The sequence below is a fragment of the Microcaecilia unicolor genome, chromosome 7 (genome assembly GCF_901765095.1).
Source record: "Microcaecilia unicolor chromosome 7, aMicUni1.1, whole genome shotgun sequence".
Lineage (NCBI taxonomy): Eukaryota > Metazoa > Chordata > Amphibia > Gymnophiona > Siphonopidae > Microcaecilia > Microcaecilia unicolor.
The window spans coordinates 101,629,037-101,656,572 of NC_044037.1; the positions used below are offsets into that span (position 1 = coordinate 101,629,037).

General features: G+C 47.4%; 1 protein-coding gene across 5 annotated transcripts in view; it reads left to right on the forward strand.

The window, feature by feature from the left end:
* The first annotated feature begins 705 nt into the window (after nt 1-705).
* LOC115474630 (sulfotransferase family cytosolic 1B member 1-like) overlaps nt 706-27,536 on the forward strand; it is a 34,806-nt gene continuing 7,975 nt past the window's right edge. For 2 of the 5 annotated variants that reach the window (XM_030210194.1, XM_030210198.1), the window contains exons 1-4: nt 13,942-14,097; nt 22,767-22,938; nt 25,775-25,894; nt 25,986-26,083. In XM_030210194.1, coding sequence (XP_030066054.1) covers nt 22,776-22,938; nt 25,775-25,894; nt 25,986-26,083 — 381 coding nt within the window. In that variant the 5' untranslated portion in view covers nt 13,942-14,097; nt 22,767-22,775. Of the gene's footprint in view, nt 817-1,284; nt 1,324-13,934; nt 14,098-22,766; nt 22,939-25,774; nt 25,895-25,985; nt 26,084-27,536 lie in introns of those variants that run through there. The other 3 variants (XM_030210196.1, XM_030210197.1, XM_030210195.1) reach the window with 3 other exon arrangements.

The following is a 27,536-nucleotide window of genomic DNA, read 5'->3' on the forward strand; positions in this document are numbered from 1 at the left end:
TGCGCTACCATTCCCAAGCTCCTAGAGAGGGGGGAGTCATGACCTGCTCAGGGGGCCAGGTCCGTAGGATTTGAAGCAGCTGGGGGAGATACAAGGGGAGGAACCAATGGAATGGCAGCCTTTAGAGGGAGTTCCTGAGGTCTCCCAGGAGAAGCTGCTGAGCCGGAGCCTATGGATGTTTCAGCCCTGGCCAAGGTAAAGGGGGATAAGCTGAAAGGATTTATAACAACCTTGCTCTCTAACCTGGTACAGATGTGGAAGTAGATTCTCAGAAAAGAGCCCTTGAGTTTGAAGTGTTTAAACCGGCTCAGGGCTCACTGCAAAGACTGAAATTTGTTTCAGGAAGGGTAAGGGAAGCTGGATAAAGTGCTCAAGACTGACCCAAGTGGGTGGATACCAGGTGTTTGTTGCTGGTATGGTAAAGGGAGGGGGTCCCTTCAATCTCTAAACATACAAAGAGGTGAAGGAACAAAGGGCTTGAGCCGAAAACAGAAACTGTCATATATAAATGAGCTTTATTCCAGCATGAACTTTATTCTAGTAGATAAATGAACTTTGTTCCAGTATGAACTTTATTTCAGTATGTGAATGAACTTTGGGTCAATATAGGAGCACACTTTGTCCTTGTGAAGGAATTCTCTGCAAAAGACTGCATTAACCATTGGGGAGGGAGCGTAAGCACAAGATATACAGGTTCAAGAACAGATAAGGCAAGAAGGCTATACCGAACACCTTCTGCTGGGAGGTCCCCTAGGTAGGGACCTATATGAATTTAAAAGAAAAGTGCTCGGGGCCCTGAAAAGACTGATCCTGGAAGTAAGTGTCAGAGTTTTGTGTTGTTCATGGACATGATTTCAAGATATTAAAGAAAGATCACACAGAAAATGCGGAGTAGAGTCATTTCTCAGGATTATCATGGGCTGACTGACACCCCGGCTACACCCGCGGAGGGAGATGTTGTGATATTGCACATAGACCTTCTTTGAATGTGGCAAAAAACAGAAGTTATTTTGTCTTTTGAATAATGTGAATATTATCTTGTAAACCACTTAGTTATAGGTAGTATGAAATTTAAAAAAAAAAAAATAAATAAATTGATTGATTGATTGATTGAAAAATGGCTAGAATTTTTTTTAGAACTTTTTATGCAGAACTGCCAGTCCTGGATTCCTGAAAAAACCCTTCTTGATACACAATAGACCCCAGGGCCGCTGAGAGACAGAGCCAGGTCCAGGGCAAGGTCACCGCCCCCGCTCCCTTAACTTCCTGCATCTGCTTCTCCCTCGATCTGTCACTGCTCCTGCTCCGAGAAATTATAGATCGGTGAGTCTTACGTTGGTGCCGGGCAAAATGATAGAGACTATTATAAAGAACAAAATTACAGAGCATATTCAAAAGCATGGATTAATGAGACAAAGCCAACAAGGATTTAGTGAAGGGAAATTGTGCCTTACCAATCTATTATATTTCTTTGAAGGGGTGAACAAACATGTGGATAAAGGTGAGCCGGTTGATAGTGTGTATCTGGATTTTCAGAAGTCGTTTGACAAAGTACCTCATGAAAGACTCCAGAGGAAATTGGAGAGTCATGGGATAGGAGATAGTGTTCTATTGTGGATTAAAAACTGGTTAAAAGATAGAAAACAGAGAGTAGGGTTAAATGGTCAGTATTCTCAATGGAGAAGGGTAGTTAGTGGGGTTCCCCAGGGGTCTGTGCTGGGACTGCTGCTTTTTAACATATTTATAAATGACCTAGAGAAGGGAGTAATTAGTGAGGTAATTAAATTTGCTGAGGACACAAAGTTATTCAAAGTAGTTAAATCACGGGAGGATTGTGAAAAATTACAAAAGGACCTTACGAGACTGGGAGACTGGGCATATAAATGGCAGATGATGTTTAATGTGAGCAAGTGCAAAGTGATGCATGTGGGAAAGAGGAACCCGAATTATAGCTATATCATGCAGGGTTTCACGTTAGGAGTCACCGACTAAGAAAGGGATCTAGGTGTCGTCGATGATACATTGAAACCTTCTGCTCAGTGTGCTGCAATACTCGCACCAACCCCAGAGCTTTCCCTCTGACGCGACTTTCTGTTTCCACATAAGCAGGACCACGTCAGAGGGAAAGCTTTGGGGCTGGCGTGAACATTGCCTATGAGTCGCTGTTATATGATTTGGTTTTGCCAGCCATGTTGCTATTCTTATTTGGATTATAATTGCCACTATTGAGGGTGTTCACAGCACATTAGCCTCAGCACTTTGCCGATCAGATTTTGTGACTCCTGAAGCAGGTGACTCCTGCCAAAACAAAGTTCTGTGTCGACTCATTGAATCTATTGTATTTGTGTGCTGCAATTTATATCCTCTGGTGGATATATTTTTGTGTATTGTTCTTATTTATATTTTTATTTTAAAAAATTTTACATAGTCTCTGGTGCTTCTTTTTGGATATCCTTGGTCCACCCCTTATTTTTGTGGATTTGTTCAATACCTTCATAGGGGTTTTACCTTCTCCTTTTTTAATTTTCTAGATTTCCACCAGATCCATTTGGGGAGCACATGTTTGGCTTCCTGCAAGGGTAATTGTACAAGGGAGGCCACTCACATTATAAAACAGCTCTAACCAGGTCTGGGATAAGATGATCTTAAAACACCATTGCTGTCCCACACAATTTGTTGTTATTGACAGATCATATATTCTTGACTAATATGCCAGATTTGGCTGCAGGTCTTCATTTTGAATACCTTGAAAGCAGAAGTTAATGGGGAGTGGAGTTCAGGCAACTGTGACTTGTTCTTTGCAATATTCTACCAATAAGTAGATGAAGACAATGATCCAGTGCATAAATACCGCCTTGACAAATTACATAATATGGAATATTGTATAGCATTGGTTATACTTAATGATGTTCTAAACAGTGGCATGGCCAAGGGTGGGCCCGGGTGGGCCCAGGCCCATCCACTTTGGGTTCAGGCCCACCCAATAGCAGTACATCTCTAATGTGGCTGGCAGGGATTCCCAAGCCCCACCAGCTGAAAACTCCCAACAGTCCCTCCTGCATACCTTTTAAATAGCAGATCTTTGCCTGCTACAAGCAGCGACTGATACATACTGTTTGCACCGGCCCTGCAGCCTTCCCTCTGATGTATTCCTGCTTATGCACAAACAGGAAGTTGCATTAGAGGGAAGGCTGTGGGGCCAACATGAGCACTGTGTATTAGTTGCTGCTCGTTGCCAGTGAAAATCTGCTATTTAAAAGCTATGCGGGGGAGGGGGATGTTTGATAGACCATATGGCATGCAGGCAAGAGAGAGAGAGAGACCAAATTACTTGTGGGACAAGGCGGAGTTCTTCTGCCCACCCATCTTGGGCCCAAGCCCAACCAAAATTGGGTGTCTGGCTACATCCCCGGTTCTAAATGATCTAATAGAATCTTCAAAGAAGTTCCTTGACAACTCTGTGGAAGCATTTCAGTTTGCAAAAAAAAAAAAACAGGAAGCTAAGGACAGAAAAAAATAGCCCCTCAGGTTCCCTCCATAGGGGTATCTCTTCCTACTGCTATTACTAGGCAGAAGGATCAGCCCTGGTTCTAGAAACTGAAGACTTGTACAAGTCAAAAATTCACACCCCAGACACTGGTAGAGGCAATAGAGATAACTGCCAAGCAAAATCTCTAAGCCCACTACATGTGTCTAGTGTGCCAACAGTCTATGGCCATTCCTTCGATGGGCTCTGCATTCTGCAAGGTACCAAATCACAGAATTTAGTTCAGGGGTCTCATTTGCAGCAGACTAATACTGATCTTTACTGCTACTGCTGTAGCTTTAGCCTGTGTCAAGAAAGTGCACATGGTGGACTGGCAGATAAAGATGGGGGAGCAAGTGGGAGCTGGCAGGGTGCAGCTCATGCAGCCACTAATGCTTGACAACATGTCTTGCTCTTTCACCTGCTCCATCTCGACTGACCCTCTGTCTCTGGTGCTTCTTTTCCTCTACTTGAATCATCAACTTATCCCTCTAGTACATCAGTGTGTTACACTGGAGGATGACTGTCCTTTCAGCTGTGGGTCACACAGGGTGGTTAGCTTGTAAGCATGCTCTTTGGTGAGGGGTTTCAACCTATTTTCCACATTTAGCTTCAAAGAGTCCCTCAGCACCTAAGTTCCTCCATGACATCCTTTAAGGGCTTCAGGGCCTCTATGATCTGAGTCATGCTTAGAACATAAGAACATTAAGAGTAGACACACTGGGTCAGACCAATTGTCCATCTAGCCCAGTATCCTGTTTCCAACAATGGCCAATCCAGGTCACAAGGACCTGGCAGAAACCTAAATAGTAGTAATACTCCAAGCTATCAATCCCAGGGCAAGCAGTGGCTTCTCCATGTCTATCCCAATAGTAGACTATGGACTTTTCCTCCAGGAACTTGTTCAAATCTTTTTTAAACCCAGATACACTAACTGCTGTTACCACATCCTCTGGTAACGAGTTTCAGAGCTTAACTAATCAATGAGTGAAAACATATTTCCTCCTAGACTGTTGGCACACTAGACACATAGGGGTATCACTAGTAAAATACACATGAGTACCTTCTGCCTTGGCCAGCTGTGCTTGTAGTTAGACATGGAGCTGGTTATACAGGCTGAGGATCACCCTCTTACTAAAAGCTGTCCTAGAATGTACTTGGTAGTTAGGGGTTAACTACTACTACTACTACTTAACATTTCTATAGCGCTGCTAGGGTTACACAGCGCTGTACAATTTAACATAAAAGGACAGGCCCTGCTCAAAGAGCTTACAATCTAAAGGACAAGTGAGTAGATGATACGATGGGGGCAGTCAGTTTGGGGCAGTCCAGATATCCTGAAGGTAAGAGTTAGGTGCCGAAGGCAGCATTGAAGAGGTGGGTTTTAAGCAGATACTTGAAGATGGGCAGGGAGAGGACTTGACGTAGGGGCTCAGGAAGGTTGTTCCAGGCATAGGGTGAGGCGAGGCAGAATGGGCGGAGCCTGGAGTTGGCAGTGGTGGAGAAGGGTACTGAGAGGAGGGATTTGTCCTGTGAACGGAGGTTTCGGGTGGGAACATAAGGGGAGATGAGGGTAGAGAGGTAGTGAGGGGCAGCAGATTGAGTACATTTGTAGGTAAGAAGGAGGAGCTTGAACTGAATGCGGTAACGGATTGGAAGCCAGTGAAGTGACCTGAGAAGAGGGGTGATATGAGTATATCGGTTCTGGCGGAATATAAGACGTGCAGCAGAGTTCTGAACAGATTGAAGGGGGGATAGATGGCTAAGTGGGAGTCTGGTGAGGAGTAAGTTGCAGTAGTCAAGTCGGGAGGTAATGAAAGCGTGGACGAGAGTTCGGGTGGTGTGTTCCGAGAGGAAAGGGCGAATTTTGCTGATGTTGAAGAGGAAGAAGCGACAGGTCTTGGCTATCTGCTGGATGTGTGCCGAGAAGGAGAGGGAGGAGTCGAAGATGACTCCGAGGTTGCGGGCAGATGAGACGGGGAGGATGAGGGTGTTATCCACTGAGATAGAAAGTGGAGGAAGAGGAGGAGAAGTGGGTTTTGGTGGAAAGACGATGAGCTCAGTCTTGGACATGTTCAGTTTCAGGTGGCGGTTGGACATCCATGTAGCAATGTCAGTTAAGCAGGCCGATACCTTTGCCTGGGTCTCCGCAGTGATGTCTGGTGTGGAGAGATACAGCTGGGTGTCGTCTGCATAGAGATGGTACTGGAAGCCATGAGATGAGATGAGGGAACCCAGGGAAGAGGTGTAGATTGAGAAGAGAAGGGGTCCAAGGACAGATCCCTGGGGAACACCAACAGATAGCGGGATGGGGGTGGAGGAGGATCCATGGGAGTGAACTCTGAAGGTGCGGTGGGAGAGATAGGAGGAGAACCAGGAGAGGACAGAGCCCTGGAACCCGAATGAGGACAGTGTGGCAAGGAGTAGATCATGATTGACAGTGTCAAAAGCGGCGGATAGATCGAGGAGGATGAGGATGGAGTAGTGGCCTCTGGATTTGGCAAGGAACAGGTCATTACAGACTTTAGAGAGTGCTGTTTCTGTCGAGTGTAGAGGGCGAAAACCGGATTGAAGTGGATCAAGGATGGCATGCGAGGAGAGAAAATCAAGGCAGTGGCTGTGAACGGCACGCTCAAGTATTTTGGAGAGGAAGGGTAGGAGGGAAATGGGGCGGTAGTTGGAGGGACAGGTAGGGTCAAGTGATGGTTTTTTGAGGAGAGGTGTGACTACGGCGTGCTTGAAGGTGTCAGGGACAGTTGCAGTGGAGAGAGAGAGGTTGAGGATATGACAGATGGACGGGGTGACAGTATGAGAGATGGTGTTAAGTAAGTTGCTGGGGATGGGATCAGAGGAACAGGTGGTACTTTTCGAGCAGGAAAGAAGGCGAGCGGTTTCCTCCTCGGTGATGTCTGGAAAGGAGGAGAAAGAGGCCTGGCTTGGTTGGTCGAGGGTTAAAGGGTGAAAAGGAGGAGATGGTTTGGTAGTGAACTCAAGGTTGATCTTTTGCACCTTGTCGCGGAAGTAATCGGCCAGTGATTGAGGGGAGAGTGAGGGGGGGGGGGGTAGGAGCGGAGGGCACTTTGAGGAGGGAGTTTAGGGTGGCGAAGAGACGACGGGGGTTGGAGCTGAGAGAATTGGTCAGTTGGGTTTAATAGTCCTGTTTGGCAAGGAATAGGGAAGAGTGGAGGGAGGATAGCATGAATTTGTAGTGAAGGAAATCTGAATGGGTGCGAGATTTCCTCCAGAGGCGTTCAGCAGTCGGGTGCAGGAACGAAGGTAGCGGATGCAAGGGGTCAGCCAAGGCTGGGGATTAGTACGCTTTGTGGGACGGGAGGTAGATGGAGCGAGGGTGTCCAGAGCAGAGGAGAGAGTGGTATTGTATGCGGAGACAGCCTTGTCGACAGACTCGGAGGACAAGATGGAGGGGAGGAGATTGGAGATACAAGAGGATAAGATGGGAGGGTCAATAGCCTGGAGATTCCTAGAGGTAGTGGTTAGAGTTGGACGGGGCTGAGGTGGGGTGTGAAGAAGTGAAGAAGGTGATCAGGTGATGATCCGAGATAGGAAAAGCTGAAGTGTGGAAATTGGAGGGGGAGCCGGAGGAGGAGAGAACGAGGTCAAGACAGTGGCCGTCTCGGTGAGTCGAGGCGGTGGAGCATAGCTGGAGGTTGAAGGAGGATGTTAGAGTGAGGAATTGAGACGCGTGAGGGTCGGATTGGTCATCAACGTGTATGTTAAAGTCTCCGAGAATGAGTGACGGAGATGAGGGTTCAAGAAACACGGAAAGCCAGGCATCGAAATCGGTGAGGAAGGAAGAGAGGGATTTATTAGGGGTGCGGTAAATGACTGCCACTCTGAGTGGCAATGGGTAGAATAGCCGGATGGAGTGTGCTTCAAAGGATGAGAAGCAGTGAGACTGCGGTAGGAGGAGGGGTTGGAAACTACAGGAGGGCGAAAGTAGTAGCCCGACGCCTCCACCGCGGCCAACTGGGCGGGGAGTGTGGGAGAAGAGATAGCCTTCATGGCAAAGGGCCGCGACTGAGGCAGAGTCGTCCGGGGAGAACCAGGTTTCAGTTAGGGTGAGCAGTTGAAGGGAACGAGAGATGAAGAGATCGTGGATGAAGGGCAGTTTGTTGCAGACTGAGTGGGCATTCCAGAGGGCACAAGAGAAGGGGAGGGAAGAGGGGGGGAGGAGGGGGATAGAGACGAGATTGGAGACATTACGGAATCGTTTGCATGGATAGGAGGAGGACAGGTGAGGGGGGCCTGGATTAGGATTAATGTCACCAGCGGATAGCAAGAGGAGGAGCAAGAGAGTACGGAGGAGGGTGGGGGAGGATGGACGACGAAGGCGACGAAGACGGGGTGCACTTAGGAGGAATGGTGATGGGTTAATGGCAGGAAGGAGGTGATGAAGGTTAAGAGCTAGGAGGGAGGAGGGAGACAAGAGAGATGGTGAGGTGGTGGGGGAAGGGGGTGAGTAGGGTATTGCCGTGGCGGGCAGGATGGGAGGGGACCTGGGTGGGCAATGAGTTCCAGCGGTAGGCAGCGGTGGGGGGTGGGGGAAAAGATTAGGAAGGGACAGGGCAAGGAAGAGAATGTGGATAGGGGCCATGAGTAGAGATTGAGGTGTAACAGGTGTAAGTGTAGTGACTGAGATGTGGAGCAGATAGAAGGAGCTGAAAACCTGGAGGCTTGGAGTTGATGGACTGGAGAGCAGGTAAGTCAGTGGTTGACAAGCTGGCAGGCTAGTACGTCAATGGCTGAGAAGCTGGCAGGCAGGTTGGTGGGTTAGCAGGGGAGCAGGCAGGCAGGAGCAGGACTTGAGTCAGCAGGACAAGTTGGCAGGCAAGTAAGCCAATGGCTGACAAGCTAGCAGGCAGGTTGGTGGGTTAACAGGGAGGCAGGCAGGCAGGAGCAGGACTGGAGTCAGCTGGAGCAGATGGAATGAAGTAAACTGGAATGGATGGGCTGGAACATGAGCAGGCGACAGGACTGGAGCAGGCTGTTGCAATTTGGAGGTTTGTTTTAATTGGCTAGCAGGCAAGCAGGCAGGAACAAGCTGGAGCAGGCGACAGGACTGGAGCAGGCTGTAGCACTTTGGAGGTTGGTTTGATTGGCTAGCAGGCAAGCAGGCAGGCAGGAGCAAGCTGGTTAAGAGATACAATAGCCTCTTAAACCCATTGGATCAATATTCAGCCACCTTGGTCAGCATTGTTTTTAAATGCCAGCTGCAGTGACTAAATAAAACACAGATATTTAGCCCTGGTGTCCAGATTGCAGCCAAGACTGAATATCCATGAGGTGGGTCAGTGCCATTGCTTTCCATATGGCAGCAAATTAGCCTCCTATCTAGATAGCTAACCAGGTAAGGTTATGAGAGCAATTCTACTGTCCAATTTTTATCAGGGTAATTATCTGGATAGTGACCTAACTATTGCTGCTTTCCAGATAATTATTGGCTCTGCCCATGCACTATCCCAGCACTATCCAGATAGGTCTAAGATAGTGCCACTGAATACCTGTACAGACTATCTGGATAGTGCCACTGAATATATACAGCCAGCACTGGTTTAAGTCATTTATCCAGATAACAGTGGCCATTGTTTGGATAAATAGCTTTGACTATTGACCCACATGTTCTCAACCACCTGCAGGGTCTGGTCATCTAAACCAATCTTTTCCTTGATGTACCTTCAATGCTGCTTGACTGCTTGGAAAGAGCCTACTCTCCCTTCTTCTTCTCTGCTCTACCCTGAATCGATTATTGTAGGGATCAAGTGCACCTCCACCTCTAAATGGTTTCTCTTACGACCTTCAATACTGCTTGCCACTTTACCCAGGCCAGTAAAGCTCAGCATCACTCTGTGTCCTTCACGGTCTTGCTTAGATGGGTATTCGGATTCTTCTCTTATCACCTCACTGGGGGAAGAGGTTGGGGGTCCAGTTTTGGGAAATGGATTTCCTCTTTTATTTAGTTACTAGCCGTATTGGGGTTTTCGGAGGTCGACGCTAGCCCCCCCCCCCCGTGTGGTCACCAACGCTGGCCCCCCCGTGTGGTTGCCACCGTTCCCGTTCCGCCCACCCCCGGAGTCGCTGCCGCCAGCCCTCCACCCGGCCCAGGCCCTCTCTCCGCTACTGAACTTACATCCATTCGCCGGAACGCAGCAGGGCAGATCAGCTGAGCTGCCGTCGGCCTTCCTTCTCTGCCTGTGTCCCACCCTCGTGTGACGTAACATCAGCGAGGGCGGGGCACAGGCAGGGAAGGAAGGCGGACGGCAGCTCAGCTGATATGCGTGCTGCGTTCCGGCGAATGGATGTAAGTTCAGTAGCGGAGAGAGGGCCTGGGCCGGGTGGAGGGCTGGCGGCGGCGACACCGGTTGGGGGGAGCGGTAGCGGCAGCGGCGACCTTGGGCGGGGGGGGAGCGGTAGCGACCTCGGCGGCTTTGCGCAGTTTCCCTCTCTGTCCCGCCCCCGTCATCATGGATTGACGCGGGGGCGGGACAGAGAGGGAAGTCTCTACTGCGCATTTGCGAGTGAGTCGGTCACTCACCGTTTATATGTTTGATCCTGCTGCTTCTGCTTCACAAGCTATAGTATCAGAACCCTCCCCTGAACCTAATTTGAAAGTGTGTTGTTTTGCCACTATTCAAAAGATTGCCCATTAGCTTTCCTCTACTAATGGTCTTCTGACAGCACAGTAATTCTATCTTATGTGAATCCTCAGGCACTTTAAAATGCCTCCACACACCTCTGATATTTTACAGAACTTCCTTGGGATTGCTATTGCTGATACCAGAGCTCAGGGCAGAACAAAAGGTGAAAGGCCAGGGGCATAATTCATACATTCCATTGTTGGCTGTACCTGTGGGATGCTATTGGTCCTGGAAGTATCAATTCTTACCTCATCACTACTTAGCACACCAACAACTAGATTTTCAAGACACTTCTCGGTTACAAAACTTTCAATATCTGATTTTAAAAATCCGTTATATGAGGATTCATTAGATTCTGTATCTGCCAAAACCCATGCCATACACCTCTCAGCAGAGAACATGGTATGCCTTTTACTTTACCCTGTTGGCAATGGCTTTTCCTGTTGCTGGTCTCCTGCTCTCTTCCATCTGCACCCTCCACCCCCCCCATCCTGTACTACCTTTGTCTTCTTTTGCTCTTTTTGAGAAGATGGGAGAAGACAACTGGTATTTCACCAATCTAATTCTCAATTACAAATGAGAATGAAGTGGATAGAGCACCGTTCATGGAAGAGAATGTGTATGAACAACTTGAAAAGCTAAAGGTGGACAAAGCCAGGGGACCAGACGGGATCCACCCCAGGATATTGAGGGAGCTCAGAGAGGTTCTGGCGGGTCCTCTTAAAGATTTGTTTAATATATCCTTGCAGACGGGAGAGGTTCTGAGGGATTGGAGAACGGCGGATGTGGTCCCTCTTCACAAAAGTGGTGTAAGGGAAGAAGCTGGAAACTACAGGCCGGTAAGCCTCACTTCGGTTATTGGAAAAGTAATGGAAGCGATGCTGAAAGAAAGGATAGTGAATTTCCTGGAAGCCAATAAGTTGCAAGATCCGAGACAACATGGTTTTACCAAAGGGAAATCGTGCCAAACGAATCTCATTGAATTCTTTGATTGGGTGACAGGAGAATTGAATCAGGGACGAGCTATAGACATAATCTACTTAGATTTCAGCATTTGACACAGTTCCCCACAGGAGGCTATTAAATAAACTGGATGGGCTGAAGATAGGACCCGAAGTGGTGAACTGGATTAGGAACTGGTTGACGGACAGACGCCAGAGGGTGGTGGTGAATGGAATTCGCTCGGAGGAGGGAAAGGTGAGTAGTGGAGTGCCTCAAGGATCGGTGCTGGGGCCAATTCTGTTCAATATATTTGTGAGTGACATTGCCGAAGGGTTAGAAGGTAAAGTTTGCCTATTTGCGGATGATACTAAGATCTGTAACAGAGTGGACACCCGGGAGGGAGTGGAAAACATGAAAAAGGATCTGAGGAAGCTAGAAGGATGGTCTAAGGTTTGGCAATTAAAATTCAATGCGAAGAAATGCAAAGTGATGCACTTAGGGTGTAGAAATCCATGGGAGACGTATGTGTTAGATGATGAGTGTCTGATAGGTACGGACAGGGAGAGGGATCTTGGGGTGATAGTATCTGTGGATTTGAAGGCGACGAAACAGTGTGACAAGGCGGTGGCCATAGCTAGAAGGTTGTTAGGCTGTATAGAGAGAGGTGTGACCAGCAGAAGAAAGGGGGTGTTGATGCCCCTGTATAAGTCATTGGTGAGGCCCCACCTGGAGTATTGTGTTCAGTTTTGGAGGCCGTATCTTGCTAAGGATGTAAAAAGAATTGAAGCGGTGCAAAGAAAAGCTACGAGAATGGTATGGGATTTGCGTTACAAGACGTATGAGGAGAGACTTGCTGACCTAAACATGTATACTCTGGAGGAAAGGAGAAACAGGGGTGATATGATACAGACATTCAAATATTTGAACCTTTTCCAGAGATGCGAAGGCGGTAGAACGAGAGGACATGAAATGAGATTGAAGGGGGGCAGACTCAAGAAAAATGTCAGGAAGTATTTTTTCATGGAGAGAGTGGTGGATGCTTGGAATTCCCTCCCGCGGGAGGTAGTGGAAATGAAAACAGTAACAGAATTCAAACATGCGTGGGATAAACATAAAGGAATCCTGTTCAGAAGGAATGGATCCTCAGGAGCTTAGCCGAGATTGGGTGGCAGAGCCGGTGGTGGGAGGTGGGGCTAGTGCTGGGCAGACTTATACGGTCTGTGCCAGAGCCGGTGTTGGGATGCGGGACTGGTGGTTGGGAGGCGGGGATAGTGCTGGGCAGACTTATACGGTCTGTGCCAGAGCCAGTGTTGGGAGGCGGGGCTGGTGGTTGGGAGGCGGGGATAGTGCTGGGCATACTTATAAGGTCTGTGCCCTGAAGAGGACAGGTACAACTCAAGGTAGGGTATACACAAAAAGTAGCACATATGAGTTTATCTTGTTGGGCAGACTGGATGGACCGTGCAGGTCTTTTTCTGCCGTCATCTACTATGTTTCTATGTTACTGGAAGCCACAGCTGTTCTCCTCTTAAAGAAATCTCTCCTCGGTTTGAAGATTGAAGACCATCCTTTCTGTTGCTTTGTACTAGTGCTGCTGCTGACCCTAGATCTCTCATTAGTATCAACTGATTTCCCTCCTCTGCTTCTGCAACCATTTCCATGTCCACCTCTCCTGAGCATTATGATTCAATCATCAAACTAGATTCTAAGTTCTATGGAACAACAGAGACTGTCTCTCATGTATATTTCTGTACAGTGCTGTGTATGCCTGGTAGTGCTTTAGAAATGAAAAGTAGCAGCAATGGTAGTAGGTGACTGTCTGCCTGCCTGCCTCTGCCTATATGCCCTGTCTGTTTGGATTCCTTTCTCTATGCATTCTTTCTTGGGTCTGGAGACAGAGCCTGAGAGATTATTGAAAATAGATACAACATTGCCTGTGTGTTTCTGAGCCCTCTCTTTGTTATTTGTCTCCGACTTTGCAGGCTCTTTCAGCTCTGGAGCTAGACAGTCTAAGAGATTTTTTAACAACACACTTTTTGTGGTCTTTCTGTCTCTCCGAGCCCTCTCTTGGTCTTTGGATGATTTCTACTTTAATGTTTACATCTTTTGCATTTATGCAAAGTAAATATGTGAAGCACCAATTTCTAATCAGTGTCCATCTATGAATGGAGAAGAGAGAATGGCTCTCTGCTGCTGCTTTATTACATTTTCCACATTTTCCATCTCAGCTGCTGATGGCATCATCAGCCATGGGATTTGGGAGAAATGTAACCCGGTGGGTTATATTTTTTTTTAAATTTTTACCTGGGGTCCGGGGGAGGCTCTGGGCTCCCAGAGATTGTTGGTGGCCAGTGCTGTGACTCCAGAAGCGGTTTTGCACTTCCTACACGGAGCTGCGTTGTCTGCGGCTTGCTCCAATGCTCTGAGTGTTGGATTTGGGTTTTTTGAGTGAACATTTCTAGTTTTATAAAGGTTTTGACAGATTTATGATAAAAGTCTGTAAATATATTTAAATGTGTGTTTAAACATATAAAAACTACACTGTATGTATAGTTTGATGGCACCAATGATTGTAAGATATTTTGATCTGATTGTATAGAAATTTTATGGGCTTTTGTCTAAAAATATAACTTTTCTATTATTTCCTATGGAAAGTTATTTTCCAAAATGGAGATTGTGAAAAAATGTTAATTAGTGTCCAGGAAAATACCCTGTGTTCTGACACCTTATTGGCCAGCAGAGGTCAGCTGGTGACTCAGAGACCCAGTGTCCCTTGGCAACAGCTTGCCTGGAAGTGGAGGAGGGAGGGACTGAAGACACTGAAGAGGAAAGTTGTGTTTGAGAGAGCTCTGAGTGCATGACAGGATTTCTAGGCAGAAAAGTATGTGAAAGTAAGTTTTTCTGTGAGCTTTGAATTCCTGAATGCAGCTGAAGACAGTTGAAGGTGAAAAGTGTTGGATTTGAGCAGAGAAAGTAAGTTCTAAAACTGATGTTTTTTGTGTGTACTGTTTAAGTATCTGAAAGGGAATTTCTCTGCCATTGTTTAGTGCTGAAACACTGAATGCAGGTGAAGTGTGCTGAAGGTGAAAGGTGTTGGATTTGAACAAGAGAAAGAAAGAACTAAACTGTTTTTTTTTTTTTTGTTTGTGTGCTGTTTAAAAGTTTTACAGTTAAGACTGTGGTGGAGAGACCCTGTGCAATGTTGTGTAAGACAGGTTTATGCAAGTGGATTAATCCCAGTTAAGCCACTAGGAAAACTGGTCTCCAAGCTTAAGGTTGGGCTTGCAGTATGTTCACATGCTGGTGCACTAGAGTGGAAGATTGCATGAGTTTGGAGAGACCAAGTTGCTGAGAGCAGTGTGACTACAAGATCCAATAAAGAGTGCCCTTCCTTAGTTAGGGAACTCAGTACAAGAACAGAAAAACTATTTAAGGTTATACAATTATTGTTTATTTTGTTAGTTAGCAAGCCACAGTTATCCCTGAACCCAGCTAGTGCTGTTCCTGCTGTTAGTCAGGAAGGAAGGTTTTTTTTTGTTGATTTAATTTAAAGGGTGAGGCAGTAGGTTCCTGTACTGAAAGAGAAGATCCTGAGCTCCAAAATACAAGCAAGGGGAAGAACGAAGAAGCTCCAAGAAGGGCCAAAGACACACAATATAAAGGAAATTTATAGATTGAGAGAGAACAAATAAGATACTTTGGTTAATACTTGTCTGTTGGTTTCACTGTTGTTCTACTGCTGCACCTGTTAGAAAAATTTATGTTATTAGTTTATGTATAAATGTATTTTTATGTTACAGAAGAACCTAATGTGTTAAGAACATCACTTTTTCCATACCCCAAATTGGGTTTAAATAAACAACTAGTAACTTGTACTTACCATCTGTCTGGTTACTGGGTCCTAAAATCCTTTTAGTTTTCTTTCCACTCCATGGTCTAGGACTTCGGAGGCGAGGTTAGTTTAATTCAGTGGCGTTCCTAGGGGGGGGGGGGGGCGGTGGGTGCGGTCCGCCCTGGGTGCACGCCGCTGGAGGGTGCCGCGCGCGCCTGTCTTTCGTTCCATGCGCATATAGAACGAATGGGAGACAAAAGGAAAGAAGGGTAGCTGGTAAACCTTATGTTTCTGGTACTCCAAAAGCCTGTATGAAAAGCCCATAGGGATGGGGCCTTGAAAGCAAGTCCCTTACCAAAATAGGAATATGGTGCTGAGTACTGACTTCTACTCATCCATTGACTCCAACTTCAACTTAGGAGGTTGCCCAGGCTATACATGTTCAGGCCAGTTTCAAAAGGATTTAACCAGGCAGGCTGTTGAACATCGACACTAATTGGAGAGGTGGTCTGGGGGCAGAGTCAGGGAGGAGCCAGGAGTTATATGATTGCTGGTAATATTATTTATTTATTTATTTATTGCATTTGTATCCCACATTTTCCCACCTATTTGCAGGCTCAATGTGGCTTACAGAGTTTGGTTATGACATGATTATTCCATGTTATCAGATACAATTAGCATTGTACAAAGATTAGGTAAGGGAAGAGAGAAGGGAGGTATTAGGTAGGATAGAAGGTGGACTTTAATAACTGGGTGGATTAGTGAGGTAGTTTTGTAAGGCTATAGGTTCTCTTTGTAGGCCTTGTTGAAGAGATGTCTTCAGTGATTTGCGGAAGTTAGTTATTTCATCAATAGCTTTTAGGGCTGTAGGTAATGCATTTCACAACTGCGTCCTCATGTAGGAGAAGGTGGTGTCACGGCTGTGGCCGTGACCACCCTCCTACTTACCCTGTTTCTGGGAGTCAGTGGCTGTGCTGGCTTCTGCTTGTCTCTGTGTCTGTCTCTGTCTTAGTTTCTCTCTGGCTCTGTGTGCTGATTGCCCTACTGAATCTCACCTGTGTGGGCTATGCCTCTTCCAAGATGGCTGCCGCCTCTTCGTCTCTGCCAGTATCCAAGATGGCTCCCGCTGTTACTTTCTATGGGATGCCTGCTCTGAGTGTCAAGCCTCTGTTTGGTTGCAAGGTGATTGCTGCACCTGTGGCTCTGGTGTTGGGCTTTATTAGTCATCTGAAGACTACAGTCCTGGCCTTTGCATTGCCATTCCCTCCGCAGTGCTTTAGGTCCCGAGGTTAGTGTGCTGTTAGCACCGTTTGCTTTCCTTGTCTTTTGCTCTGTGGGTCTCCTACCCTTCTGTGGGTTTTCAGCCCTTCTGTGTTTATCGCTTGTGGGTTTCCAGCCCTTCTGTATTTATTTGCTCTGTGGGTCTCCTACCCTTCTGTGGGTTTTCAGCCCTTCTGTGTTTATCGCTTGTGGGTTTCCTGCCCTTCTGTGTTTGCTCTGTGTGAGTTTCTATGTTTGTTTCCAGTGCATGACTAGTTAGCTTAAGCACCGTCTGGCTTGTTGCCTGTGCTTAGCTCTGCTGGTTCTCTGTGTTTGTTCCTAGTGTTAGACTAGCCAGCTTAGGCCCCGTCTGTTTGTTAGCTTGTGTTCAGCTTTACTAGTTCTCCTGAGTTTGCTCTGTGTTTGTTCCTAGTGTATGACTTGGTAGCTTGGGCACTGCTTTGCTTTGTCAGCCTGGGTACAGCTTTCCTGTGTTTTGCTTTATGTATGTTTCGTGTGTATGACTGGTTTGCTTGGGCAGAGCTTTCCTACTAGCTTGTACAGTTGACTAGTCTTCTTGTGTTTAGCCTGCTGGTTTTCTGTGTGGGTGTCTTTTGCTTCTGGAGCTTCTGCCCTTGTTCTATCTGTTGCCAGTATTCCTTGGCACTGAGGCTCCAGCTGTAGTCTTGTTCCTGGTCCTGACCATTGCTTTGAATCTGCCTGCTGCCGGAACCCAGACTTTCTCTGCCTTGCCTTCGCCTAGGTGCCAGGGGGCACCCCTGGACCTTTATTCCTGCTGTTCCTGTAAGTCCTACCGGCTGCCAGAACCTGAGGGCTCAACCCGAGGGGGAAGGCAGTCAAGTGTAGGTGAAGCCTAGGTCCAGGGTGTTCCAGTTCCGCTCCAGTGTGTTCCAGTCCAGCGGGGTTCACTCCTGTATGTTCCTGTCTAGTGGGGCCACTCTAGTGTGTCCAGTCCAGCGGGCCCCACTCCAGTGCGCACCCGTCCGGTGCGTTCCAGTTCTGAGTATTCCTGTGTAGAACTCCAGTCCGGGGTTCCAGGCAAGTCTTGTCTCCTCTCTACCTTGTAGGTGATCTTGCCTGCCACTGCCGCTCCACGGTAGTGGCCCAAGGACTCACGAAACCAGTGCGCCCGGGGAAGAAGCCTGACAGTGAGCCAAGGTCCTCGTGCACGCGACAGAATGCAAAGGCCATGAGTCCGGCAAGATCAGCCGTCCAGGTTGGCTACCTGTCCACAGCTTCGTTCCCTGTGGACAATCCGGGTGCAGTTTCTGATTTTGACTCTGATCTTTATGTCAGCCCAGTTTCTTTTTTGGGTCCTTTTATGACGCTTCGGGAGTACCGAGATAAACTTTTGTCTGATCCAGCCCTGAAGGCTACTCCTGAAGCAGCAGCTGAAAGAAAGCGTCTCTGGTGGCGTCTGGTCCGCCATAGCCCAGTTTCTGACATGAATCCTGCTATCTCGCTCTGTGAGTACCGCCTCAGACTCCTGGAGGAGCCAGCTCTGCGGGATACTCCAGAAGCTGAGGCCGAAAGAAGACGCCGGGGAATTCCTCCGCTCTGGTCTCCTCAGCAGAGCAGCCTGCGGTACCATAGCGGGTTAGTTCCTATTCGGGATTCCAGTCCACCGGCGCTGAGTCCAGTCCAAGGAGAGTTTCAAGTGGAGCCTTCAATTCCGGTTCGAGTGAAGCCGCCAGTTAAGCCTCTGAGTTCGTTCCGAGGGACGGTCCTGACCAGGTCTCTGAGGACGGGCCGAGTGAGGCGTCGGACCAAGCCCCTGACCCCAGTTCAAGTAGCGCGGCCGCTTAAGAGCCTGAGTCCAGTCCAGGGGATGCTTCATACTGAACCTCCAATTCAAGTCCAAGTAACGATGCCACTTAAGGCTCCGAGTCCAGTCCGAGGGAGGCTTTCGATGGAGCCTTGGAGTCCTGTTCGAGTGGTGCTCCAGGTCGAGCCTCCAGTCCTCGTTCAACTGGCACGCCCTCTGAAACCTCTGAGTCCAGTCCGTGGGGTGCTTCTGACGGAGCCTCAGATTCCTATGCAAGTGGCGCTCCAGGGCGAGCCTCCAGTCCTAGTTCAAGTGGCACGCCCTTTGAAGTCTCCGAGTCCAGTCCGAGGGAAGCCTTCGATGGAGCCTCAGATTCCTGTGCAAGTGGCGCTTCGGGTCAAGTCTCCGGTTCTTGTTCAAGTGACCCGTCCAGTTAAGTCACTGAGTCCAGTTCGAGGGGGGCTTCTAACCAAGCCTCCGATGCCAGTCCACAGGGTGGTTCAGGTGGCACCTCCGCTTCCAGTCCAGAGGGCACCTCCTATCAAGCTTCTAAGGCCAGTTCGAGTGGTGCTTCAGACCGAGCCTCAGTTAAAGTCCAGTTCGCGGGGCGCTCCCAGCCAAGCTCCTGAGTCCAGTTTGAGGGGCCCTGCCAGTCAAGCTTCTGATTCCAGTCCGGGTTCCAGTCCCGGTTCAACTCCTGTTCAGAATTCCTGTTCCAGTCAAGACTCTGATTCCAGTCCGGGTCCCAATCCCGGTTCAACTTCTGTTCCAAGTTCCAGTTCCAGCCAGGATGCTGAGTCCGTTCCAAGTTCCACTTCCAGCCAAAGTGCTGACCCTGCTCCGAGCTCCAGTTCCAGCCAAGATGCTGACCCTGCTCAGAGCTCCAGTTCCAGCCAGTCTGCTGAGTCCGTTCCAAGTTCCACTTCCAGCCAAGATGCTGACCCTGCTCCAAGCTTCAGTTCCAGCCAAGATGCTGAGTCCGTTCCTAGTTCCACTTCCAGCCAAGATGCTGAGCCGGCTCTGAGTTCCAGTTCCAGTCAAGCTCCTGACGCACGCCTGGGTTCCAGTCCCAGTTTGCTTCTTGACTCTAGTCCGGGTCCCAGTCCCGGTTTGCTTCCTGAGTTCAGTCTGGGTTCCCTCAGAGAAGGGTTCTTTTTGAACATGGCTCCTCTTGATGCATCCAAGTTCCTGAGTTGGCCCAGCGGTGATTGGAAGGAGCCTCCTGTTGACAAGTTCCGCTCCTGTCCGCCAGTTTTGAACTTCTTTGTGACTTCCAGTCCAGTGATCCATGTCTGGGGGTTGAAACCGATCAGAAGGTTTCACCACAGTTACCCCTGGAAACCTGACCTCCTCAGGGAGACCGAGAGGGGGGTCTTGAGGAGGGGGTACTGTCACGGCTGTGGCCGTGACCACCCTCCTACTTACCCTGTTTCTGGGAGTCAGTGGCTGTGCTGGCTTCTGCTTGTCTCTGTGTCTGTCTCTGTCTTAGTTTCTCTCTGGCTCTGTGTGCTGATTGCCCTACTGAATCTCACCTGTGTGGGCTATGCCTCTTCCAAGATGGCTGCCGCCTCTTCGTCTCTGCCAGTATCCAAGATGGCTCCCGCTGTTACTTTCTATGGGATGCCTGCTCTGAGTGTCAAGCCTCTGTTTGGTTGCAAGGTGATTGCTGCACCTGTGGCTCTGGTGTTGGGCTTTATTAGTCATCTGAAGACTACAGTCCTGGCCTTTGCATTGCCATTCCCTCCGCAGTGCTTTAGGTCCCGAGGTTAGTGTGCTGTTAGCACCGTTTGCTTTCCTTGTCTTTTGCTCTGTGGGTCTCCTACCCTTCTGTGGGTTTTCAGCCCTTCTGTGTTTATCGCTTGTGGGTTTCCAGCCCTTCTGTATTTATTTGCTCTGTGGGTCTCCTACCCTTCTGTGGGTTTTCAGCCCTTCTGTGTTTATCGCTTGTGGGTTTCCTGCCCTTCTGTGTTTGCTCTGTGTGAGTTTCTATGTTTGTTTCCAGTGCATGACTAGTTAGCTTAAGCACCGTCTGGCTTGTTGCCTGTGCTTAGCTCTGCTGGTTCTCTGTGTTTGTTCCTAGTGTTAGACTAGCCAGCTTAGGCCCCGTCTGTTTGTTAGCTTGTGTTCAGCTTTACTAGTTCTCCTGAGTTTGCTCTGTGTTTGTTCCTAGTGTATGACTTGGTAGCTTGGGCACTGCTTTGCTTTGTCAGCCTGGGTACAGCTTTCCTGTGTTTTGCTTTATGTATGTTTCGTGTGTATGACTGGTTTGCTTGGGCAGAGCTTTCCTACTAGCTTGTACAGCTGACTAGTCTTCTTGTGTTTAGCCTGCTGGTTTTCTGTGTGGGTGTCTTTTGCTTCTGGAGCTTCTGCCCTTGTTCTATCTGTTGCCAGTATTCCTTGGCACTGAGGCCCAGCTGTAGTCTTGTTCCTGGTCCTGACCATTGCTTTGAATCTGCCTGCTGCCGGAACCCAGACTTTCTCTGCCTTGCCTTCGCCTAGGTGCCAGGGGGCACCCCTGGACCTTTATTCCTGCTGTTCCTGTAAGTCCTACCGGCTGCCAGAACCTGAGGGCTCAACCCGAGGGGGAAGGCAGTCAAGTGTAGGTGAAGCCTAGGTCCAGGGTGTTCCAGTTCCGCGGGTTCCGCTCCAGTGTGTTCCAGTCCAGCGGGGTTCACTCCTGTATGTTCCTGTCTAGTGGGGCCACTCTAGTGTGTCCAGTCCAGCGGGCCCCACTCCAGTGCGCACCCGTCCGGTGCGTTCCAGTTCTGAGTATTCCTGTGTAGAACTCCAGTCCGGGGTTCCAGTCCAGTCTTGTCTCCTCTCTACCTTGTAGGTGATCTTGCCTGCCACTGCCGCTCCACGGTAGTGGCCCAAGGACTCACGAAACCAGTGCGCCCGGGGAAGAAGCCTGACAGTGAGCCAAGGTCCTCGTGCACGCGACAGGTGGTGGCGTGTATCAGCTTGTATTTTAGTCTTTTACAGCTGGGGAAGTGCAGATTGAGAAATTTGCGGGATGATCTTATGGCGTTTCTGGGAAGCAAGTCCACAAGGTTTAGCATGTAGATTGGGGCATCTGCGTGAATGATTTTGTGTACAATCATGCAAATCTTGAACGTAACGCGTTCCTTGAGTGGGAGCCAGTGAAGTTTCTCTCTTAGGGGTTTTGCACTTTCATATTTAATTTTTCCAAATATGAGTCTGACGGCGGTATTCTGGGCTGTTTGGAGTTTTTTGATAGTCTGTTCTTTGCAGCCAGCGTATAGTGCGTTACAGTAGTCCAGATGGCTTATTACCATTGACTGTACCAGGGTACGGAAGATATATCTCGGGAAGAAAGGTTTTACTCTTTTGAGTTTCCACATGGAGTGGAACATCTTTTTCGTTGTGTTCTTCACATGAGTATCGAGTGTGAGGTTTCGGTCAATGGTAACTCCGAAAATTTTTAGATTTTGTGCGAAGGGGAGAGAACAGTATGGTGTGGTTATGGTGGAATAGTTGTTTTGTTGTGTTGTGAGGTGAGGTGAGCACAAGACATTGTGTTTTCTCTGTGTTGAGTTTCAGCTGGAATGCATCTGCCCAGGAGTGCATGATTTGGAGGCTTTGGTTGATCTCATTGGTGATTTCGTTTAGATCATGTTTGAATGGGATGTAAATCGTGACATCGTCTGCATATGTGTAGGGATTAAGGTTTTGATTGGCTAGAAGTTTGGCTAAAGGTATCATCATTAGGTTGAAGAGAGTTGGTGATGGGGGAATCCTTGGGGAACTCCACATTCAGGTATCCATGGGGGTGATATGTCCGCATTCGTTGTTACTTGGTATGATCTTGTAGTCAGGAATCCACATATGTGCCCACATATCTAAGTGACCTAATAAGATCACACAAATAGCTGTCCTAACCTTGGTCACGTGGTGATGCAGGTGCTGGCAGTGAATAGCAACCTGCATCGGCATAACATCTAAGTAGTGGCCTGCTTCTCTCACTGTACTCCCTCTTGACACCCCCCAGCAAGATCTGACCCCTTACCCAGAATGATACTAGGGGGTCTCGCGAGACTACCACTAGAGGACATGACCACAATTTTTCAGCCAGAGCTTCCAGGGGCAGAAGCAAGTGGGGTTTGTTCCTGCCTGGACTACCCTGGGGGGGGGGGGGGGGGGGGGGGGCTGCTGGGATGTGAGATGGTGGGGTCAGGAGGGGATTGGATCATGTGGAGGGGGTTATCTTGTTGGGGAAGGATGGGAGGGGCATCAGAATCAGGGGAGGGGGGAATGACAGATCTTTTTATGTGGGTCCCAGTTGATATTCAGTTGGGACCCACATAAGCATCTTATGGAGGCCCTGGCTGAATTTTGGCCAGGATCCGCATTAGTGCTAGCAGCTAGCACATGGCCAGGCATTGAATACCTGGGTCTAATTTAGCTAGCGATTGGTCAGTACTTAAAAAACCACTAACCACCGCTGGCTGAATATTGACCAGGTTATGTTTTTTTGGTGACTCCGTAGTATTAATAGCTTGACTTAATAGTTCCATTGCTGTAGATCTAGGTTTTTCAAAGTTTGTGTTATGACCCCTTGTCTTTGCTTTGACTTGAGGTTCTCATAGCTTATGTTATGGTTTCTGGCATAATGCTTTGATTAGGGGTCACATGGCCTGCATACGTATTTGTAGTCCCAGTGGTTTGCTTTCATAGTTATTTGTTCATGTTAGCCTACAAATCCTTTCCCTCAGTCTCATTACAGATCTTGACTATTCACCACAGGTGCCAAAGATGACAGAGAAGGCTGAAATCCCTGAAAGTCTCATCAAGCGTTTCCCTCTAAGAATGGTGCATGGGATCCCACTGATGGAACCCATTGCCCAGAATTGGAAGCATGTAGAAGAGTTTCAAGCTCGACCAGATGACTTGCTCATTGCCACTTACCCCAAAGCAGGTGGGAACCTCCAGAGAATGGGAAATTTGTCTAAATAGCAGAAGAAGGGGACTTTGAACCATTCACACACACTGGTACACTACACTTGCACACCAGCCTATTTTTTTCTGCGTATATTTTTAGCATGCTTTTATTTAAAAAATTTGCTTGTGTAATTGTTTCATTGTTTCATTATCTATTTTTCTAAACATCTCCTGAACCTTTCAAGCTTCTGCAACCAACAGGTCAATATTCAAACTCTGTGGTTGATATTTGGCTGCGGCATTTGAAGATATTCCCGGATATTCAGTGATGGCTGCTATTCAGATGGCAGTGCTGAATATCCGGATAGAATGGGCAGCAGCATCCTTATCTGAGTAGTGTTAGCATTCAGACCATTACCCAGATAACCATCTGGATAAAACTAGAACAACAAAATAGTTATTTGGGTAACAGTCTAAATAATACTGCTTCTCAGATACATTTTGCTTTCACCCACTCCCCACCCCATACTGCACTAGCACTGTAACGATTTTCAGTGGCACTATCCAGATATAATGCCACTGAAAATCAAGGGATGGCCCCAGTCAATGGCACTTATCCCAGTAGCAGATGCCGCTATCCAGATTAGTACATTTGAATATTGGGCTGCAAATTGTCAGTATATAAATCTTATATACAAGGGTAGAAAACAAAATAACAGTTTCTTTGTTAATTTACGGATCTAGCCCAAAATTGAAATCAATAAAGTAGATATTTGAAACTCGCTAAACCAGTAAGATGATTGGATCAATTTACTTGGCTATCTTTAGCCAAAGATCCACACCTGGATAAAAAGGGTGACTGAATATCTGGCCTAATCTATCCAGTCAAAATGTGAATAGCAAGATTAAATGTGGCTGTGTTTCCTGGCTAAGCCTAGTGCTAAGTTCTCTACAAAACAAACAAACAAAATACAACAAGAGGTCAATCTCCAGGCCCACCCAATGGCTAGTGAGGATCTCTAAACTTCGCCAGCAGAGGTCTTCCTCCACCTTGGGCAGTCAGTGCTCTTCCAAACGGCAGCTGGCAGTACTTACCTCGAGCACCAACACTGGCCCCTCTGCCTATGCGTGGCCTACTGCTGGCAGTCTCAGCTCGAGACAAGTGCTGCTGGCTGCTGTTTGGAAGAGGAGGAGGAAGTCGTCTTCTGGCGAGGTTTGGGGATCTCCGCCATCAGGTACTTCATATGTTGGGTTTACGAGCAAAGGACGGAAAGCCAAAAGCGCAGCAGACCAGGGTCGGAGGGGGGGGGGGGAAGACAAATTCTGTGCCCACCCACCCTGGTGCAGGTCTTTCTGCTCACTCCTGGCAGGTACCCATGCAATCGTCCTCCTCCCCCCCATCCAAAGTCATCCTGAATCTGTTCCATCCCAGCACAAATAACAAACATTCTGGACATCCCCCTGCCCCATAGCTCAATTCATTACCTTCCTAGTACTTGAGGAAGACTCAAAGGAGGAAGGGCTGATCCCCATCTGATATCCACCCTTCCCATGCTATCTCCTATTACCACCTCCAGAACTTCATAAATTCTCTCAGGGAACTGCAGGACTCACTCATTTTCTGCTGGCAGGGCTTAACTCATTTCTTTGACAGTCAGTTTTCCTACCTGTTCCTTCTGGATGAGTTTGGTTTTCAATGTGGGCAGGGTGGGGAGGATCTTTTAGTTGCTTTGGTTCCTTGTGCCTGATTAGATTAATTTGGCATTTTTTTAACTTTAATTTTCTTATTAACAGTTTTTCAGTGAAAGGTACAAATTGCTATTAGAGTAAAAGAAACACACAAGTCCAACCACAGCTCCAAGGTGAAACAGGCACAAGAATATCATATTCCCAACCTGTTCCAAATATGAATAGCTGTTACTGACACCCTCCACCCCCCGGCCTACAACAAAAATACCTGAATATACTATCAACTACCTATAAATGACTCAAAATTTAGCAATTAAAATTATCACTGGGGCTAGACCTTTGACAGAGTTACAGCACTCTTGGAAGAGGTACCTCGGTTACCTTGTTCGTACCGCATGAAATACAAGGTTATGGTTTTGACTCATAAGGCTTTTTATCTAAGACAACTACAGTATTTGGCCAACCTGCTGATTCCTTATGGCTCAGTGCAATCATCAAGATCCCAGACACAGAATCCATTGGTTACTCGACCACTTCCACAAACTAGATTGGACTTCACATGTGGATCAACCTTCTTTTATTTAGTCTCTGCATTATGGAATATCCTTCCTAAATGCTTCCAGCTAGAACCCTATCTAGACTATTTTAAGAAGGGTTTAAAAAACTATTTTTTTCACATTCACTTTTATGGGCTTTTGGTACCTAGGGTTTGACTAATGGCAGAAATTGAGATACAAACTCTGTATTAAATATGAATTGATGAGAACCCTTTTGGTCTTTGTGTATCAGATTGTACGGATACAACATGTACACTGGTTGAATCTGAATTTTAGGTGTTATTGACCTAGAGGGGCATTTTTGAAAAGACGCCTAAATCTGATTTTGGATATTTTGTGGAAAATGTCCCAAAATCCAGTAGTGAACATTGCCATTTTCAAATGACAAAAACGTCCAACTTTTTGCTTCAAAAATTTCCATTTGCTAGATGTTTTTGTGCTCAGTGCATCTATTTTTCAGCACCATTTTTGAAAAAGAAAAAAAAAAGGCATGCCTAGGTATTTCATTAGGACCAGATGTACAGTAATTTATGACATGTTGTACAATCATAGCTTTTTTTATTAGAAAGAAAAGTTCTCATGTACACAGTACTGCAATTTTTTTTCTTATGTGTTTAACCTCCTTAGGTACCACCTGGATGCAAGAAATTGTTGATCTTGTCAACAATGGAGGAGATATAGAAAATGCAAAGCGGGCCCCTTTCCATATCCGGGTACCATTCTTGGAACTTGCCTTTCCTGATTCAGGTGGGTCCCTAGGTCTCAATTCTTCTCAGGCATACCATTTACAAGATGGTTTAGTATCACTGAATTTTTGACTTACCTTTTTACTCCTCAGGTGTTGAGATCCTGAATAAGACCCCATCTCCTCGCATTATTAAAACTCACCTCCCATTTCAATTAGTGCCCAAGTCTTTCTGGACGCTGAATTGTAAGGTAAACTTCCTCTTTCTTCTACTGTTTCCTGTCAGGCTTTCATGAGTGCTCCTTCTTGGAATCATGCCTCCTCACATTTGATTAGAAGCATTGAATCTAGAGGAGAGTGGCTTTAGCCTAGAACCTCCCACAATAGAGGCTGACTGAATTTCAGCTTTGGTGCCAAAACAGACCTGAAATCCAAATTCGGTCTTGTTTCTGTTTCGGCTGAAAATGAAAATGTGCTTCCGGCTGAAACCGAAACTGTGCAGTGTACTTGAAATTGGGTCAGCCCCTGCTTCCTCCCTCCCCCTTGAACAGGAGAAGCTCCCTTCTGGACCCCCACCACCACCTGTAGTCCTCTTTCACAAGCCTGGTGGTCCAGTGGTGCAGTCAGAGCAGCAGTGACCACAACTCACTCCTGCCCATGCCAGCTCCATTGTCAAAATGGTTGCTCTAATTTCAAGCAGCAGTCTTACAACCATTTTGAGATTGGAACCGACATAGGTAGGAACAATTGCCTATTCATGTCAGCTACAATCTCAAAATGGCTGCTGCAACTTCTGGCAGCATCTCACAAGACTGCCACTTGAAACTGCAGCAGTCATTTTGACAACAGTCAGCAGGGGCATGAGCAAGTAGGGATTGCTTGCAAGGTGAGCTCGGGAGGGGGAGGCCTGTGGGGGTTGGTGAGGGTCTGGGAGAGGAGCTTCTTTTGTTTGGGGGACCCCTTTGAAGGGAGTTGCTCCTGTTTTGGGAGGTGGAGGTGGGAGTGGGCGTAGCGCTGATTAGGGGTGGCCGGTTTCAGCCAAAACCCAGCACTGAAATTTGATTGCACGTTCGGCTTCAGCTGAAACTGGAAAAAATGGTTTCAGTCATCCTTTATCGTGCAAGCCTTAATTTTGTTTCTTTCGTACTTGATATACATGTCCTTTCTTTTTTCCATCTTCCCAAAGAAAAAGTACTAAAGCATCAAATTTCCAGGTGACAAACAATATATAAACAAACGATATAACCTAAACACCACAATATGAGAAAGAAGCTGAACTACAGCAATTAGATAAAAAGAAGAAATTACATAAAATAAACCACATTTAAATGTGCCATATTAATAACCCTCTACCACTGACACATAGGCTTGCCACCCCTTTGCCACCTGAAATTTAGCCATCGGATTGGGTCTAATGTAGCCATATCCCTTCCTGATTCGATGGCTTGCTATTACTCCCCTGCTTTAGTAGTCACTCCTTCCACTCACCAGCTCTTGGCCCATACGTTAAATTCCAGCACTGGGAGGACCTGAGGCCAACCAGCAGCAAAAAGACAGCTAGAGAGCAACAAGTGCAACAAAGTGCTGCAAGTACAGCAACAATTGCCTTTAGCTTCTACTCTCCACTCATTTGTAGGGCTCTTCCTCTGCTGCTCCCTGAAAAGTGCCACCTGAGGCCTCCACCTTAGTTGGCCTTAATTAGTC